We start from the raw sequence: 14,631 nt of genomic DNA on the forward strand, positions 1-14,631 counted from the left end.
ATCAGAGGATAAATGTGTAATCACTAGAGTGAAAAGTTTTGGCAAAACAACAATCGCCTACGCTGCAGCATCAAAACGACACGATGTTCCAGAATATCTCAAATCCTCCTCCAGTCTCACTTCTTTACAATCTCAATTAAAGACCCACTTGTTTCTACACTACTACTTTTAAAATTATCGTTTTCTTTCAGCGCAAAGAGCACAGTTATTTACGTGCTCTGTAAATGAATTAATCAGTTTTATCATTATTTTCTGATCACATGGCTTAGGCACCAACGAAAGCTTTATCAATAAGGGAACATTTTATCTTCGGGATCTGTGGCTAGGAATTACTTCAAATATGTTCGTAGTAATGTTGGTTATTCTGCATCTATGAAACATTGCAGCATGTTGATCAACTGACTGATTATGCTTATGGAATCTAATGCTTTAATGCCAACTAGTATTTTGCTCATATGGAAATAATTGAACAAGTGTCATCAAAAAATGGTTTGAAATATTAGTTCATATTATTACATCGAAATGACAACATTTCAATAAAATATGACGTTTCAATAAAAAAGATTAACATGATGGAATTTCTTGATATAATTTCAACACTGACGCAAAAAAAATCCATTCTTGTTTAATACAAAAAGTATACCATACTGTGGATGATGTAGTGCTGAAGAGATCGTCAATATAGACATTGTAAGTATTTCGCACTGACGGAATTAACGGTGCTTCGTTCTGTTTTTCCAGTGAACCGGGCCAAATGTTACATCAGTGGAATACGAACCAACTGTGAGCCATCTTGTGACGGACCGTGGGCATGGCATGAAGGAAAGACCATAAACGAATCAGACCCAAGATGGCATCCCGGATCGCCAGTGCCACAGCTGGCTAGAAACTGTATGGTATATAGTTGGAAGAATGGGAAATATTTGTGGGAGGATACTGCGTGTTTTGGATACGAGCATTATTTCTGCGAAATCAATCTGAATTGACATGCAACAACAAAGTGGTACTCTTATTGTCACCAATTTTATCATCAACTTTACATTAAGGCCTCTCTGTCCTTTTAATACTCCTTTTACTCCTGGATCCTTTTAACTTGCGCTTGGTTGCGGTTCCTATGTATCAAAGTGTTTTTATTTAATTTTTGTGTGTTTGGTTTGGGGGATTTTTTTGCTTTTTTTTGTTTTGTTTTTTGTTTTTTGTTTTGTTGTTGTTTTAGTATTTAGTATTTAGTATTAGTATTTATGGGTTGTTAGGTTGTGAATGTTTATTTGTTTGCCGTTAAACGGCACTCTCGGCAATTATGTAATCTGTTGAAACCTTTCCAACAATTACACTGGATGCTGAGCATGTCTCTCAGCTGTATTCAAGTTACATGACGGCGGCTGGTATCTAGTCGTACACTGGACCAGAAGACAACAACAAAAGTATTGTCTCAATTTTCCCCGTCGCGCTGTGTAAATGTATGTTTCGTTGGTTTGCCTAAGGTCACATACAGCAAATATGCAAACCGTGCGGACGCGGTCTGTAAATATTCGAGAATGCATCAGATAATCCAGTGATCAGCAGCATGCGCTACGATCTAAACACTTTGATCCGGTGATATAACGAAAAAGAAATCAAGACACTTCGTATCAGACCTGTACATAATTGGATAAAGCAATTGTGCTTTATATTGAAATCAAGACACTTATACGACACCTCGTAATAGATATGTACATAACTGAGTAAAATGTTGTGTGTTATACTGAAATCAAGACTCTTATAAGTCATTTCGTAAAAGCTTAGTGCCTAACAGAATAATACAACTGTATGCTACCATGTTTTAACGTTAGTTATGAAATTTCAAGATTGAGAGTTCGCGGTAGGTTTTGTACGAGTGCGTGCAGAAATAATATGAAAATATAAACATGTATTCCAAACCTTTTGCGCGTGAAATGTTCACTAGAATCCAGAATCGTTACAAAATTTATTGTCTTTTGTATGTTGCTGTTGCTGTACGTTTTAAAACTGAGTAGATAAAAATCTATGCGTGCAAAACACGCACGCAAAATATTGTTTGCATGTTTTTGGCGCGAAAAATACACAGGTTTATGCGTTAACGCGAATACTGAAGATTGCATGAAGACTTGTCACACCTTGTGTCCTTGGGAAGAGTAAATAAAACTGACACCGTCATGGTTTTTTTACGTCAATTACAGTTATCAAAGTATCAGTAGGTTTGTGTTGAGCAAGAGATTGTTGTCTTGCCACGTTTACTCACATTATTTGCTGACAACATATGTGATGCTGTTGATTAAATAAACGTTCAAAATGGATGTGTGTTAAGTTTGATTGATTTTTTTTATGAAAGATACGACACAATTAGTGCTGGATAGTTAATACAAACGATTTAAAACGAGCTTTTCCAGGCTTCATATGCTGTTCAAAGTGCACCGTCTGAATCCATTCCCCGGTATACCTCAAGCTACCTTTGAGGCGCTTGAAGGTTCATGACCACGTGAGTTATTCCATTTGGTACTCATTTTCTGGTGGGTGACCAGGGGCAATTTTAAACAAGATGAGTCAACATGTATCACACGTGCTTCGGTGAGCGGCAGGACTAATGTACTATGACATTTCCTGAAACGTTATTGTATTTCCTTTTGAGCATTGAGTACAGGCAGGTTCGAAAAGTAATTTTGTTTTCGCTTATGCACGAGCTTTGCATATACATACATATAGGGAGTGAGTGAGTGAGTTTGGTTTTACGCCGCTTTTAGCAATATTCCAGCTATATCACGGCGGGGGACACCAGAAAATGGGCCTCACACCGTTCATACATATAGGAAACTGAGATAAACTGTAAGTAAAACTAAAAACCGTATCTATATATTACAGGAGGCAGGTCTGGCACGGGGATATTTCTTTCGTAAAATGAAATTTCACATACTAAGTGTTAATCTCGTCAAATACTTTCAGAGCTGATCGTAACCATGGAAACACTATCTGTCTCGGTGAGGATTGACAGACGGAAATGAGACGCAACGACGAAGTGACATAGGTCCATGAGTCAAACACTTTTGTTGAAGGAACATAAGCGTTTTCAAGGTTCGACGGAACCACAAAACGGGCACCAGAGGAGAATTATTCAGGGACTAAGCTTATATGATATAACCGTGGGTTCAGCACAACAGTGTTAACTATAGCTAAAATATCACATTTTCCCAAGCATCAATTTACAAGTTTTATGAAAGGCGAAATGTAGACTTTGGTTACTCAGTGTAGGTGACAGGGGCATGAGAATGGTTACAGAGTTGAGGTATCGAGAAATGTACGCTCGTGTCTCGTCTCTCTGACAGTTCATGAATAGCATTATATTCCTTTCCGCAAGGTCCTTTCTGGAGAGTAAAGCTTTAAATGAAGTAAGTCTGTATTTCCTCGGGATCAGGTTCATTTCCTAAACTAGGACTCCTTTTCAATTCAAAAGGAATTATTTCCCCCCGTCAAAGTTTATTCATTTAAGGTCTAGCGTTAGTCTCACTCGGTTCTTGCATCAAAAATCTGCCATATTGATGTTGACTTACGGAGATTTAGTTTGGTATCATATATCGTATCATAGTTGCACCGATACTTGTGTTTGCTACCTTTCATCTATGAACAAGTTTGCATGGGCACACATGGATTAGTCACACTCAACCAAGTTACGTATGCAGTAGTTAAAGCGTTCGTTCACATTATGTGAGTGAGTTTTGTTTTAAACCGCACTCAGTAATGTTCCAGCTGTATGACTACGGTCGGTAAATAATCGCGTCTGTACCAGCCAACTCAATGGGCAGCACCATGAGCATCGAGTTACATAATTGGGATACGATGACACGTGTCAACCAAGTCTGACCACCCGATCCCGTAAGTCACCTCTTACGACAAGTATAGTCGCCTCTTATGGTAAGCATGAGTTGCTGAAGGCCTATTCTACCCCGGGACCTTCACGGGTCCGCTTGTAGCAATATTCCAGCAATATCACATGGAGGAACACAAGACGTTGTACCTATATGAGGAATCGATGACATGTGCCAATTCAATTCACCCCATCCCGTTACTCACCTCTCTCCACAAGCATGGGTTACTGAAGATCAATTCTAATCCCGATTTTCATATGTCTTGTTCAAATCAACACACGGATTATGGTGTAGTCAAAGACGTGAAGTCATTTATGTGGTGTCCCATCATCTGTAATCTTTCTTGCAAAAACCTTGAGCAAAAACACAGTACTTCGACGTTCGCTCAACGTTCTAGTATCACTATTATCTAGTATTTGTGACAACAATCGAAAATGAGAGATTGAAGACATTCTGCAACAGATTGTTGACTTAAATTCCTATCGTGCAACATTGATATCCAAATTGTTTCACAGTTGTTGTGCACACTCTCTGTGAACGACCCACGAACAACTGCTGAAGGTCTCGTCGGCACAGTCGGCACAGATGTAGCTTCAGGGGTAGATATTTCAGCGCGTTGTTCAAGAATTTGCCGTAGATGACATATAGTGTTGGCCATCGGCTAGAGATATGTTGGAACAGGTCTATATACAGGCGATGCACAGGGCACGGGTCGTTTTACGGATGAACGGCAGTCCACATTTGCCAGTATAGAAAGGCCTGCACGTGCTGGAATCGTTGGAAGGCGTCATCAGGGATTATACGCTAATTCCATTCAGTATTATACTTGTGTGTTACTCGTTCCTTGGTGAGTTTGTTCCAAGATTGCGTGACTGGTATTGGTTGACTTTGAAGGAAACCAACGAGGCAGTGTCCGAGACTGAAGAGTTGAGAGTTGAAGAAGAGAGACGGTTGCGTGACAGAGTCCATGTAGAGTGTCTTAATCCGCTTCTGGGGCTAAGACCAGTAAGGTGGTCTGGTTTTGGTTGTATTTTATTGGTAGTGTTTGTAATATTTATTCATTTATGGATGCTTCCAGTATCGGTGCGACGTGTTTCACCATAGATCATCATCAATCCCAAACCCCTAACTCCCCTACCCATAAATTATCAACGATCCCTAACACTTACCTTCAGCATTTTAATGTGCACGTGAGAGATTTGATGCCTCACATGGGTACATTGTGTGAAGCCGATTTCTGGTGATATTGCTGGAATATTGCTCAAATCGGCGGAAAAGACCAACCCATCCACTCATTCATTCCAGCCTCATCAGATGCTGTCTATTTCCGTTTTCTTGAGTGCAAAATGAAATATGTGAGAAAACTGAAATAATGAAATAATAATTTTTTTAATAGCTTGTTATTAATATATTAATCATTACTTGTTTATTCATTTTGAAGGCGCATTTTCAATGCTACTGACCCTTTGTTGGTGAGTACCAGCTTCACAGCTTTATCATCTCGTAACAAATGAGACCATTACAAATCACGAGAAAGAAAATTAATTCCTGGCAACAAACGCAGCAGGTGTGAGGAACGTCAACCTCCTTGACACCCTTGAGAACACATTTCCACGTGATGCAGGATGTCTAAGAATCATCCTACACGAATCTGACCTTGGTAATAAGTGTGACTGCTTCATGTTTTTATTATTATATTCACACAGATATTATGGCAATAACCATCATTACATTGAATTTCCCCCCTCAACATTAAACATTCCAGGGCCACACTTGTACAAACAGGTTTTGTATTAAATTCTATGGGGTATTGTAATAATCATAAAATCAACATGGATTCCAATCATCGTTACCATGTCTATACATAGCTGGAGCGTCCGCGAGCGAAAGGTTGTGAGTTCGGTCCCCGGACGCACCATACCAAAAGGCGTTAAAATATGGTACTTGTTGGTCCCTGCCTCGCGCTCGGCATTGATGGGTACAAGAAGGGCTGGTCAGCTCGCAGTCAGTATGATGTTGTCGTAAGTGGGGTATTCATTGTATCTAATGCATAGTATCTAATGCATAGTATCTCAGCTTAATCTTAAAATCAGCTTAAGTCTGGGTATTATATGCAGCCACACATATACACGCATACACGTCGTCATATGAGTGATACCCTATATATGACTGTGACGTAACGCTTTATGATGTCAACATAAAGTTACGTCACAGTATAATCTGTAACTGTTATGACCTATTGAAATTGAAATTTCGTAGTGTGTCAATATTTTGTGGATATCGTGTTGATATCGTTCAATACCGCATCACCAATATGTATAAAATTATGTAGTCAAACCATACCGTGCAAATCCATTGTGTCTTAATGTAAGCTGTGTGTTGAAGACGAATGTATTTGCTATCAAATAGTGATGCATTCATTAAATCAGATTACGTACATGTATGCTGTGGCGCTATTTCATGACTTCCAAAGGTTATGAGTTATGTTAGTGCATATGTAAGACCGATACTGTGACAAATTGTTTCGCCTCCAGGGTGTTCAGCTAGTGACTGTTATCTATCCACGTGACACAAGACCTTGAAACACCCAGCCAATCACTGCAGGATGGGCTTTGTCTGAAGGACATGGCCCTGTCAAATGCCAATCCACGCGATTTAAACTGTTCATTTCGTACTACCATCTACCTGTTTTCATTACCACGTGCCTACTGACGCTGATAAGGGCTTTTTTAAGCGGGGTGCGGGATCACGGTATAAAGCATTTGGCAAAACGTTTTACGTTACAGTGGTACTGACTAGTAGCGTCTCTACATTTCCATTCTAAGCTGCAGACATGTAAGATAGCAAAGACAGCAGAATGGTCAGCTCGGACTTGTGTTTCGTTCTGCTTGTGTTGGTGTCCAGTGCCGCAGGTGCACCGTTTGAAGATGGGCACAAGCATTACTTCACCTACTTCTCCAAGTCTCAGGTTCTTGGTCTACACAACTTGTCTACGATCATTAAGGTAACTTCTGATGGTACAAACATTACGAAAGGAAATAACAAACATTCAGAGTTATCTTTTGAATGAGTCACAATATTAATTCCTGGCGTCATTTCTAATTTATCACATCATATTGTATTCCACCGACTCTTTTAACTTTGTGCAAACAATTTTCGTCATACCAGTTATGTAATAACCAATGCAAAGTGCGGGAAATGTTAACAAAGTTGTTGCTGTAACAGTCTTGTATTGGATACCCACTTCATCTGGAAACGGGGTGGTGGGGTAGTCTAGTGGTTAAAGCTATCGCCAGGTACGACATAGATCGGGGCTCGACTCTCCTCCAATGCATTGTTGGAATATTGCTATAACTTACTCTACTGCATCGCGCGATAGCCGGTCATCGTCCTGTTGAAACCTTAATTTAAACAACTATTTAATCTCGTTGCGAATGAATTATCCGCGTACTTCATCCCCTTTTGTCCTGTGTCAGACCTTGCCGTTTGCCTTGCGATACTTTAAATAACAAAACACACCTCACTTAAACTGTTTCCCCTTTAGTTTTTGGTGATATTTAGGCTGTTGTCATATTGTATTGTAATCTATAGTCAATTTGTTTTAGATGGAATTTCTTGTAAAGTAGAATCTGTGATAATCTAGCTATTTTACTGTCCTTCGTTGACAGGTTTTTACAATTTAACATTAATTATTATGTATAAAATTAAATTAATTGTCTCCAAAATGTTGTCTCTGAAATGTTGCCAATATGACGATAAATTTTAACTCACTCACTTGATCCGTGAAGATCCGGGATAGAATACGTCTTCCGCAACCATTGCTTGCCCCAAAAGGCGACAATGCTTGTCGTAAGAGGCGACTAACGGGATTGGGTCGTTAGGCTCGCTGACTTGGTTGACACATGTCATCGGTTCCCATTTGCGCAGATAGATGTTCATGTTGTTGATCAGTGGATTTTCTTGTCCAGACTCGATTATTTACAGACCACCGCCTTATAGGACTATTGCTGAGTGCGGCGTAAAACTAAACTCATTCAGTCATTTAACTCACTCAATCATTATAGGATGTCTGCATCATGACCGAGACAGCCTTTGGTACATTTGACATATCAGTATCCTCCTGGATACTAGTTTCACCTTGGAGATATTTTACATTCAGTTCCACGTGACCCCTGTGAACCACTCTAACGATGGCAGCATGAACCTGCTGATGGTGGACAGCTTTGTACAACATTCTGACCAAGGATATGGTAATACATGTCTGATAATATACCCTTGGTTATATATATATGATTTGTGTTGTTTTTTTTTCAAAATAATGAATCTTGCGAAAGGTTAATATAATCTACGTTTAGCTAGGGCGTTTTTACACTATTTACGTGACCTTACATGATGCGTGTTTCATTAGATGTATATGTTCTTAATTTTGTGGTACTTGCACTTTCCGGCAAATGACGTTCATTTGATGATTGTTAATACCAAACTGATTTTTCTTCAGTGGACAACAACCCTAAACACTGGGACTTGACAAGGAAGTAAGTTGAACACCATCACTTATTTATTATTCACAATACCGTATTTACCGTTTGTCAGTGATCACATTGTGCTTATGAACGTTCGTGAAAAAGGAAACGTGAAGATTCGGGTTAGAACAGGTCTCAGCAACGCATGCTTGTCGTAGGTGGCCACTAACGGGATCGACGTTCTCGCTTTTGATCACTGGATCGTCTGGCCATGGCTCGATTATATACAGCCCGCTGTCATATGCGCTACATGCAGCCGGAAAAGCCTTAAACAACAAACATACATACATACAAAGCATTTAAATATAGTTATTTCATAAATATTACCTCATCAAAAACTGTGCTATGTATAGCTTCCTGTTCCACGTGGGCGGGGATGGAGCAGTAACGCAGATCTTCCACCACCCGGAGGAGGATCATGAGGTGGTGACCTTGAAGAAACTACTGGCTGGAACCCTGTCCATGTATAACAAGGTATGACAGCCCCCTGTGTCCTTATTTGTACACTGAGCGATTTGGGTCCAACTCCTCTGTAAGAATGCTGTTCTTAACTTCATGGTTTACTACATATCGCTAAAATGCGAACTAATAATAACATAAGTAACCGTATGCCTTTTGCATAGATCGATTTTCATAATGATCACTGGATCGTCTGGATCATAATATAGTTGGAATATTGCTGAGGGCGATGCTAAACAACAAACAATGAATTAAAAGTTCTCAACCTGGGAACATAACTATACCTACGCTTCTTCAAAACGGTTTGACAGCGTCGTGTGTCATATGTCAACACTTAATCATGTTGTTTCATATTCACGTTGGTTGAAAGCGTCATACTACTAAGAATAATATCTGAACATTATGTGTTTTGGGCAAGTAGAATTCTAGTTTTGGTCATCCAATTACTTTCAGCGCTCGTCGAAGTCTAAATGGAAGTACAGGGACTTTGAGACAGACCAGCATGGTAACAAAACTTCGTTCGAGTGAGTGAGTGAGTGAGTGAGTGAGTGAGTGAGTGAGTGAGTGTAAACCCATGTAGCTTCAGAACCATTCCAGTAAAATGACAATTAAGGATTTTGTACACGGTACCAATATGGAAAATTTGGACTACGGCTATGCAAATGACCGCATCCCATCCTTCTCAGTTTCAAAATTTAAAAGTATCTAAAAGATATGAATTAAATTGTTATTTTAGTCGCCTAAATGTTTAATCACACAAAATTGTTTTGCTTCAAAGGGAGATTATTCCACTCGTATTCCGGTAAGCGATTGCCGACCGGAAGTGTGTTGAGCAGACGACATAACAGTACAGCAGAAACACACCGCCTGCACGAAAAGGTACCAGCTCATTACCGACATCCACCCTGCCATAACTGTACCTACCTGTCCATCACTTGACCAATAAAACTCTTCACATATTTCTGTATAATATTGGAATTCTTCTTCCCCAGACTGTTGAATATGACCGCAGAGGCTTCATCAAACAGATCAAGAGTAAGGACGTCATCAGACTCAGAAACAAGCCTGCTCCGTCTCAAACGTACGTAGCGAAGTCTTTCAGAAGTATCATGGTTAGGGTTGCTACCACAATTTGAGGATTGCACCTGCTTCTTAGTCGTCTGCTGATATAGGTTACGCATGTGTTTCACTGCCATGTATTTCACATGCCGATGCGTATAGTACAATTTTGTTCGTTGATTGTACAGAATCTATGTACATGATTACTATGGCCAAAAATTACTTTTGCTTCTCGGTTTGTAAAATTTAGATCACACATGTCAACATTTATATCACATTTTGCAGCTCCCAAGATATGGAGAATGTTGTGATAGTTTCCCCGAATACCGGAGGTGAGTATGGTTAGGCATAGTAATGAATAAAATGTTAATGACAAAACTGTCATGTCATGATTTTGAGTTTTGTCGGTTTTTGGTACTAACAGAGTGTGGGAGATGCACGCTACAGCAGAGACTGCATCTAATTAATGGTCATAGATAAACAGCCCGTTGTATCGGGCTTTAAGGTACACGAATCATAGTCTTCGAGATATCCGAGGTTGGAGACACCGCGCAATGATGACTAAATACGCCGGGACCCAGACTTCGACACATCACATCTCGACTCAACAATGTTCACGTTTAATTCATAATTGTTGTAGAATTCCCTACATTGACGTCGACTGCAAGAAGCATTGTAAAGCTCACAGCTCGAAGGTAAGTCACGTAATATACATGCAAAATGAGTGTAACGGCCTATACCTAACCACATAGATTTAAATATACTTGAATTTCTATAATATATTTAAGAACCGAAATAACGAAATGTGACCTTCACATTATCCCAGGAGACTGGCCGCCACACAGGCAATAGCGATGGAGGAATTCAAGGTTGACACACCCCAAGTGAAGACGGTGAGTCACTACGAATTAAACTGTTTCAGTAGCATGCAGTGTTTCAACACTAGTCATCCATTCCTAACCAACAGTAAACTTAGTTCTTCCTCATGTGACTCGATAAGATGAGGGATATCTTCATACTGGTGCGTGTCTTCTTATATGCAGCCGGTTCCAAAAGAGCAAACCCTGAGCGAAGTGAAAACCGTCTTCAATAATCTGCTGGAATGCATATCATCATACAAAAACAAATGTGAGTTAAGTTAACTAAATGATTTTAAATGACAAAAATTAATAGGTAGCGTCAATTTAGCCCAAAGGGGTAAATGATAAAAGTGAATCGCTGATGACCTCATGTGTCTAAAAGGGTAAGCATGATCTGCTCTATCAGGAGCATTCGTTGTTCATACGCCTTGTCTGAAAAAGGACGGAAATCCTTGCATGACTCGATATATATGAATATTCCTGAATGGGAATAAACTGACACTGAAGAGATGGATGGTCCTGAAAATCCAGAACTACGACTGAACATAGTTTGATATTAAAGAGACTAAAGCATTGCATTGTCGTTGTAAACAGTCTTCAATTTAATAGTCAGTGAGTTGGATGATGATGTAATTTTAGACGGTTATCACTTGTTTAACTGTAGGATATAACGTGTTGCGCGAGAACGATAACGTCCGAGAAAATAGGAATCGTTTTCATGTTGGCAAATTCCAGTCGCAGCCAACAGGACCGTGTGTGTTGAAGACCTCATGCGTCTCTTCAACAACCTGACGCAGACAGACAGAGTCACTCTCGGCCACCAGTACCTTGCCAAATGTGCCATCAACGACACTGTGTGTAAAGATGAGAGGTACCTGTTCTTGGACATTCTGTGTCGGAGAGGAGACGAGGACTCGCAGAAACTGGTGTTGCACTATGTCCTCAACGACAAGAACGCCACCGAGGACGACCTGAGACGCCCTCTATTTCATTACGTAGCTCTCAAGAAACCAACCTCGGTATGTACACATATACCTATATGCCATCTACCAACCACTGGGACTCTAAATCTAATCCCTATAGCAAGTCTGAAATTCACTCTGACAATCACAGGTAAAGGCCTGACAACGGTTTGCGGACATGACACAACAAGCATGCTCAATATGAGGATGTAAGAAGTTTCTTTTTTGTCCAGGCGGTTGGGTAACCTAGTGCTTTGGGTTTGCTTTGCGGTTGGGTAACCTAGTCTACCTTAGAAGACACGGGCTCTATTTCCCACAGGGGTATAGTGTGAAGTGCATTCCTGGCATTGCTCGAGTATTGTTAAAGCGCACTTATTGCTGAGTGAGGCGTAAAACAAAACTGACTCACTTAACTCGGTCATCTTCCAGATGTACGAAGTCTGCGTACAGACCAGTGATAACTCGTGTCACCAAGGAAACGTACATGACAAAAACTAATGCAGATTTACTGCTAAAAATGTTTGGCATTTCTCATTACGAAGTTAATACGTCATTTGTTTGTGGTCAAAATAAAAATATAATATAATATTTTGTTTCAGGAAACAGTTCTGTCAGTCGAACAACTCTGTTTCCACGGTGACTACGAACATATTCGTAAGACTTCAAGTGTTCTTGCATAGTCCGCAAAATAAAGTTACATGGAATGGTAGTCAAATCGATTGTTGTGCATCTACAAATATAATTTAAGTTTTATGTATTTACTGAGATGTTGTTGAGGAACACTTTTCATATCAACCATCATTGTTAACTGAAGGTAATTTTGTTACCCTGGTGTTAAGATTTCAATTAAATACAGCAGAGGCTCGTCGCTTTGGAACGTTTTATGTTTATGGTATTTCTGTAGCTATCAGTCACGACTAATGCAGCCACAGACACACAAGTACATGCACGTTGCTGTTTGATCATATTATCGAACCCATGACACATTCATCATCTCCCTAACGTCCATCATCTGTGGTTAAAATCCTGTTGTTAGAATGCAGAATGCGCGTATTAAAACACATGTAATTGCAGCTACAACTGAAATGACCTTGACCCAGAAGAGAGCCTGTCTGACACTGGGTGCTCTCGCGAGATCCCTCTTCGACAAAGGAGACAAGAGAGCTGCTGACGATATCCTGGAGAAGCTAGAGAATAAGCTTGGGCTTTACAATCACAGTGAGTTGGAACTAAAATAACATGAATGTTTTCTGCTTCGATCACATTCACTCTTCCGATCCAGTGATGACTTAATCAGGTACCCATGCCCAGGGATAATGCAAGCATGAAGATTCATAAACAGGTTATGCATGACGTACATCGACACCCTCTAATCTTGTCAGCCCTCTCCTCCCCAATCTTGGGCCGGCAGAAGCGATCTATCCACGACTTCGACTTCGAGCAGCACAATCATATCGTGTCCAAAATGGTTCTTCTACACAGTCTTGGAAATGCCGGAATACCAAGATCATTACGCCATATCCGGTCCTATCTTCAGCCCAACGTGGGTTCCCCAACATGGCGGAGGGCAGCAGCTAACAGTCTCCGTCAATACAAATGTAACGAGGTAAATAACTTTTTTCGCGGACACGTAACACACCGCAGACATATATACTGAATAGCAAAAGAAACAAGAGTTTCGAAAATATGAAAACCCATAAAAGTAGGCGTTCGTGTTTATGTTTTCTATTTAAAACCTTCGAGAAAAACAGTTGCATTTATTTTGCTAAGGGTATATATCATGTGAAAGGGTTACCACTGACCGATCTCAATGAGATACTCATTGATTGCCAACAGAAGCAAAACAACCAAAGTGCTCTGTACTATAAACCACAATTTCTCCTTATCAGAGTGCACTGGCGCTGTTTGACATCCTCGCCCACGAAGAGAATGAGAAGGTCCACAAGGAGGCGAGAGAAGTGTACCTGAAACATCCACAGCGACATCGCCTGACCAAAGACAAGGAGGATATCTTGTTGAGGTAGTCCAATCATACCTCTCGTCATAGAAACAGCTTTGGTACTCTTATCTGTCATGTCGTGGGTAGCGATTTATTTCAATGATATCTCAAGAAGTGTTGACTTGCTTTTCACGAAACACAAAATCGAATCATCTTTAGGGCACCAGTTAAAGTTAGGCTTTTGACTGAGTTACTACAAGTTCGAGGTAATTAAAAGTGACATTGGTAAAGTAATCCTGCTTCTGTAAGTGCTGCAGGAACCTATGACACGTGTGTTACATCAGTGTCATTTTCAGTCTGAAATACCATTGGATGAAATTGGGTTTCAGAGTCACAAATGCAACAAAGCTTTATCATTCTTGCTTCCTACATGCAGAGTATATGGTATGAGGGTTTAATATCTATTTCTCAAAACGGAGGGTTATAGTTATCACACGGAAATGCGACGAGGCAAATTCTTCTTGAAATGGCTGTGGGGAGAACTGCAAGTACATTTCTAATACTGAAGTGACTTTCTAACCATATAGCGTTGCATGTTAATATGAATATGTGCTTCACGGTAATAATTTTGACAGTCGCGACTACAACTACCATTCCGTCTCCCGTGTCCGGCGTGATGTCTTCCACATCGATACAAGTGATGGTATCCGTCTCACCATTAAGTTGCCTGACGTTAAGAAGGAACAGACTTTTGGGACCAGCAGCATAGGCGCCAGTCTTGGTCTAACGATAACCAACATGCTCGACATGAAGCTGCGTAGGTCTTATTGCTTGCTCGACACTAACAAGTCACATAAGACTGTACTTAAGACCACATCATTCAATGTATTTCGATAATTGCCAGAATTTTCATGTTTGTAGTTTTATATGGCTAATTTGGTGAAAATTCGC

The 14,631-nt window shown here is 40.1% G+C and overlaps 1 protein-coding gene across 1 annotated transcript in view; it reads left to right on the forward strand.

Annotated features, from left to right (window-relative positions):
* Positions 1–6,639: 6,639 nt before the first annotated feature.
* The window catches only part of LOC137297094 (uncharacterized), a 34,365-nt gene continuing 26,373 nt past the window's right edge, over positions 6,640–14,631 (forward strand). Inside the window, exons 1-17 of the mRNA XM_067829081.1 lie at positions 6,640–6,882; positions 8,038–8,128; positions 8,377–8,413; positions 8,755–8,875; positions 9,314–9,365; positions 9,639–9,739; positions 9,853–9,941; positions 10,205–10,251; positions 10,560–10,614; positions 10,746–10,812; positions 10,963–11,047; positions 11,515–11,798; positions 12,341–12,395; positions 12,816–12,959; positions 13,124–13,347; positions 13,631–13,761; positions 14,316–14,497. Coding sequence (XP_067685182.1) covers positions 6,736–6,882; positions 8,038–8,128; positions 8,377–8,413; positions 8,755–8,875; positions 9,314–9,365; positions 9,639–9,739; positions 9,853–9,941; positions 10,205–10,251; positions 10,560–10,614; positions 10,746–10,812; positions 10,963–11,047; positions 11,515–11,798; positions 12,341–12,395; positions 12,816–12,959; positions 13,124–13,347; positions 13,631–13,761; positions 14,316–14,497 — 1,912 coding nt within the window. The 5' untranslated portion in view covers positions 6,640–6,735. The remainder of the gene's footprint in view (positions 6,883–8,037; positions 8,129–8,376; positions 8,414–8,754; positions 8,876–9,313; positions 9,366–9,638; positions 9,740–9,852; positions 9,942–10,204; positions 10,252–10,559; positions 10,615–10,745; positions 10,813–10,962; positions 11,048–11,514; positions 11,799–12,340; positions 12,396–12,815; positions 12,960–13,123; positions 13,348–13,630; positions 13,762–14,315; positions 14,498–14,631) is intronic.

The sequence above is a fragment of the Haliotis asinina genome, chromosome 1 (genome assembly GCF_037392515.1).
Source record: "Haliotis asinina isolate JCU_RB_2024 chromosome 1, JCU_Hal_asi_v2, whole genome shotgun sequence".
Classification (NCBI taxonomy): domain Eukaryota; kingdom Metazoa; phylum Mollusca; class Gastropoda; order Lepetellida; family Haliotidae; genus Haliotis; species Haliotis asinina.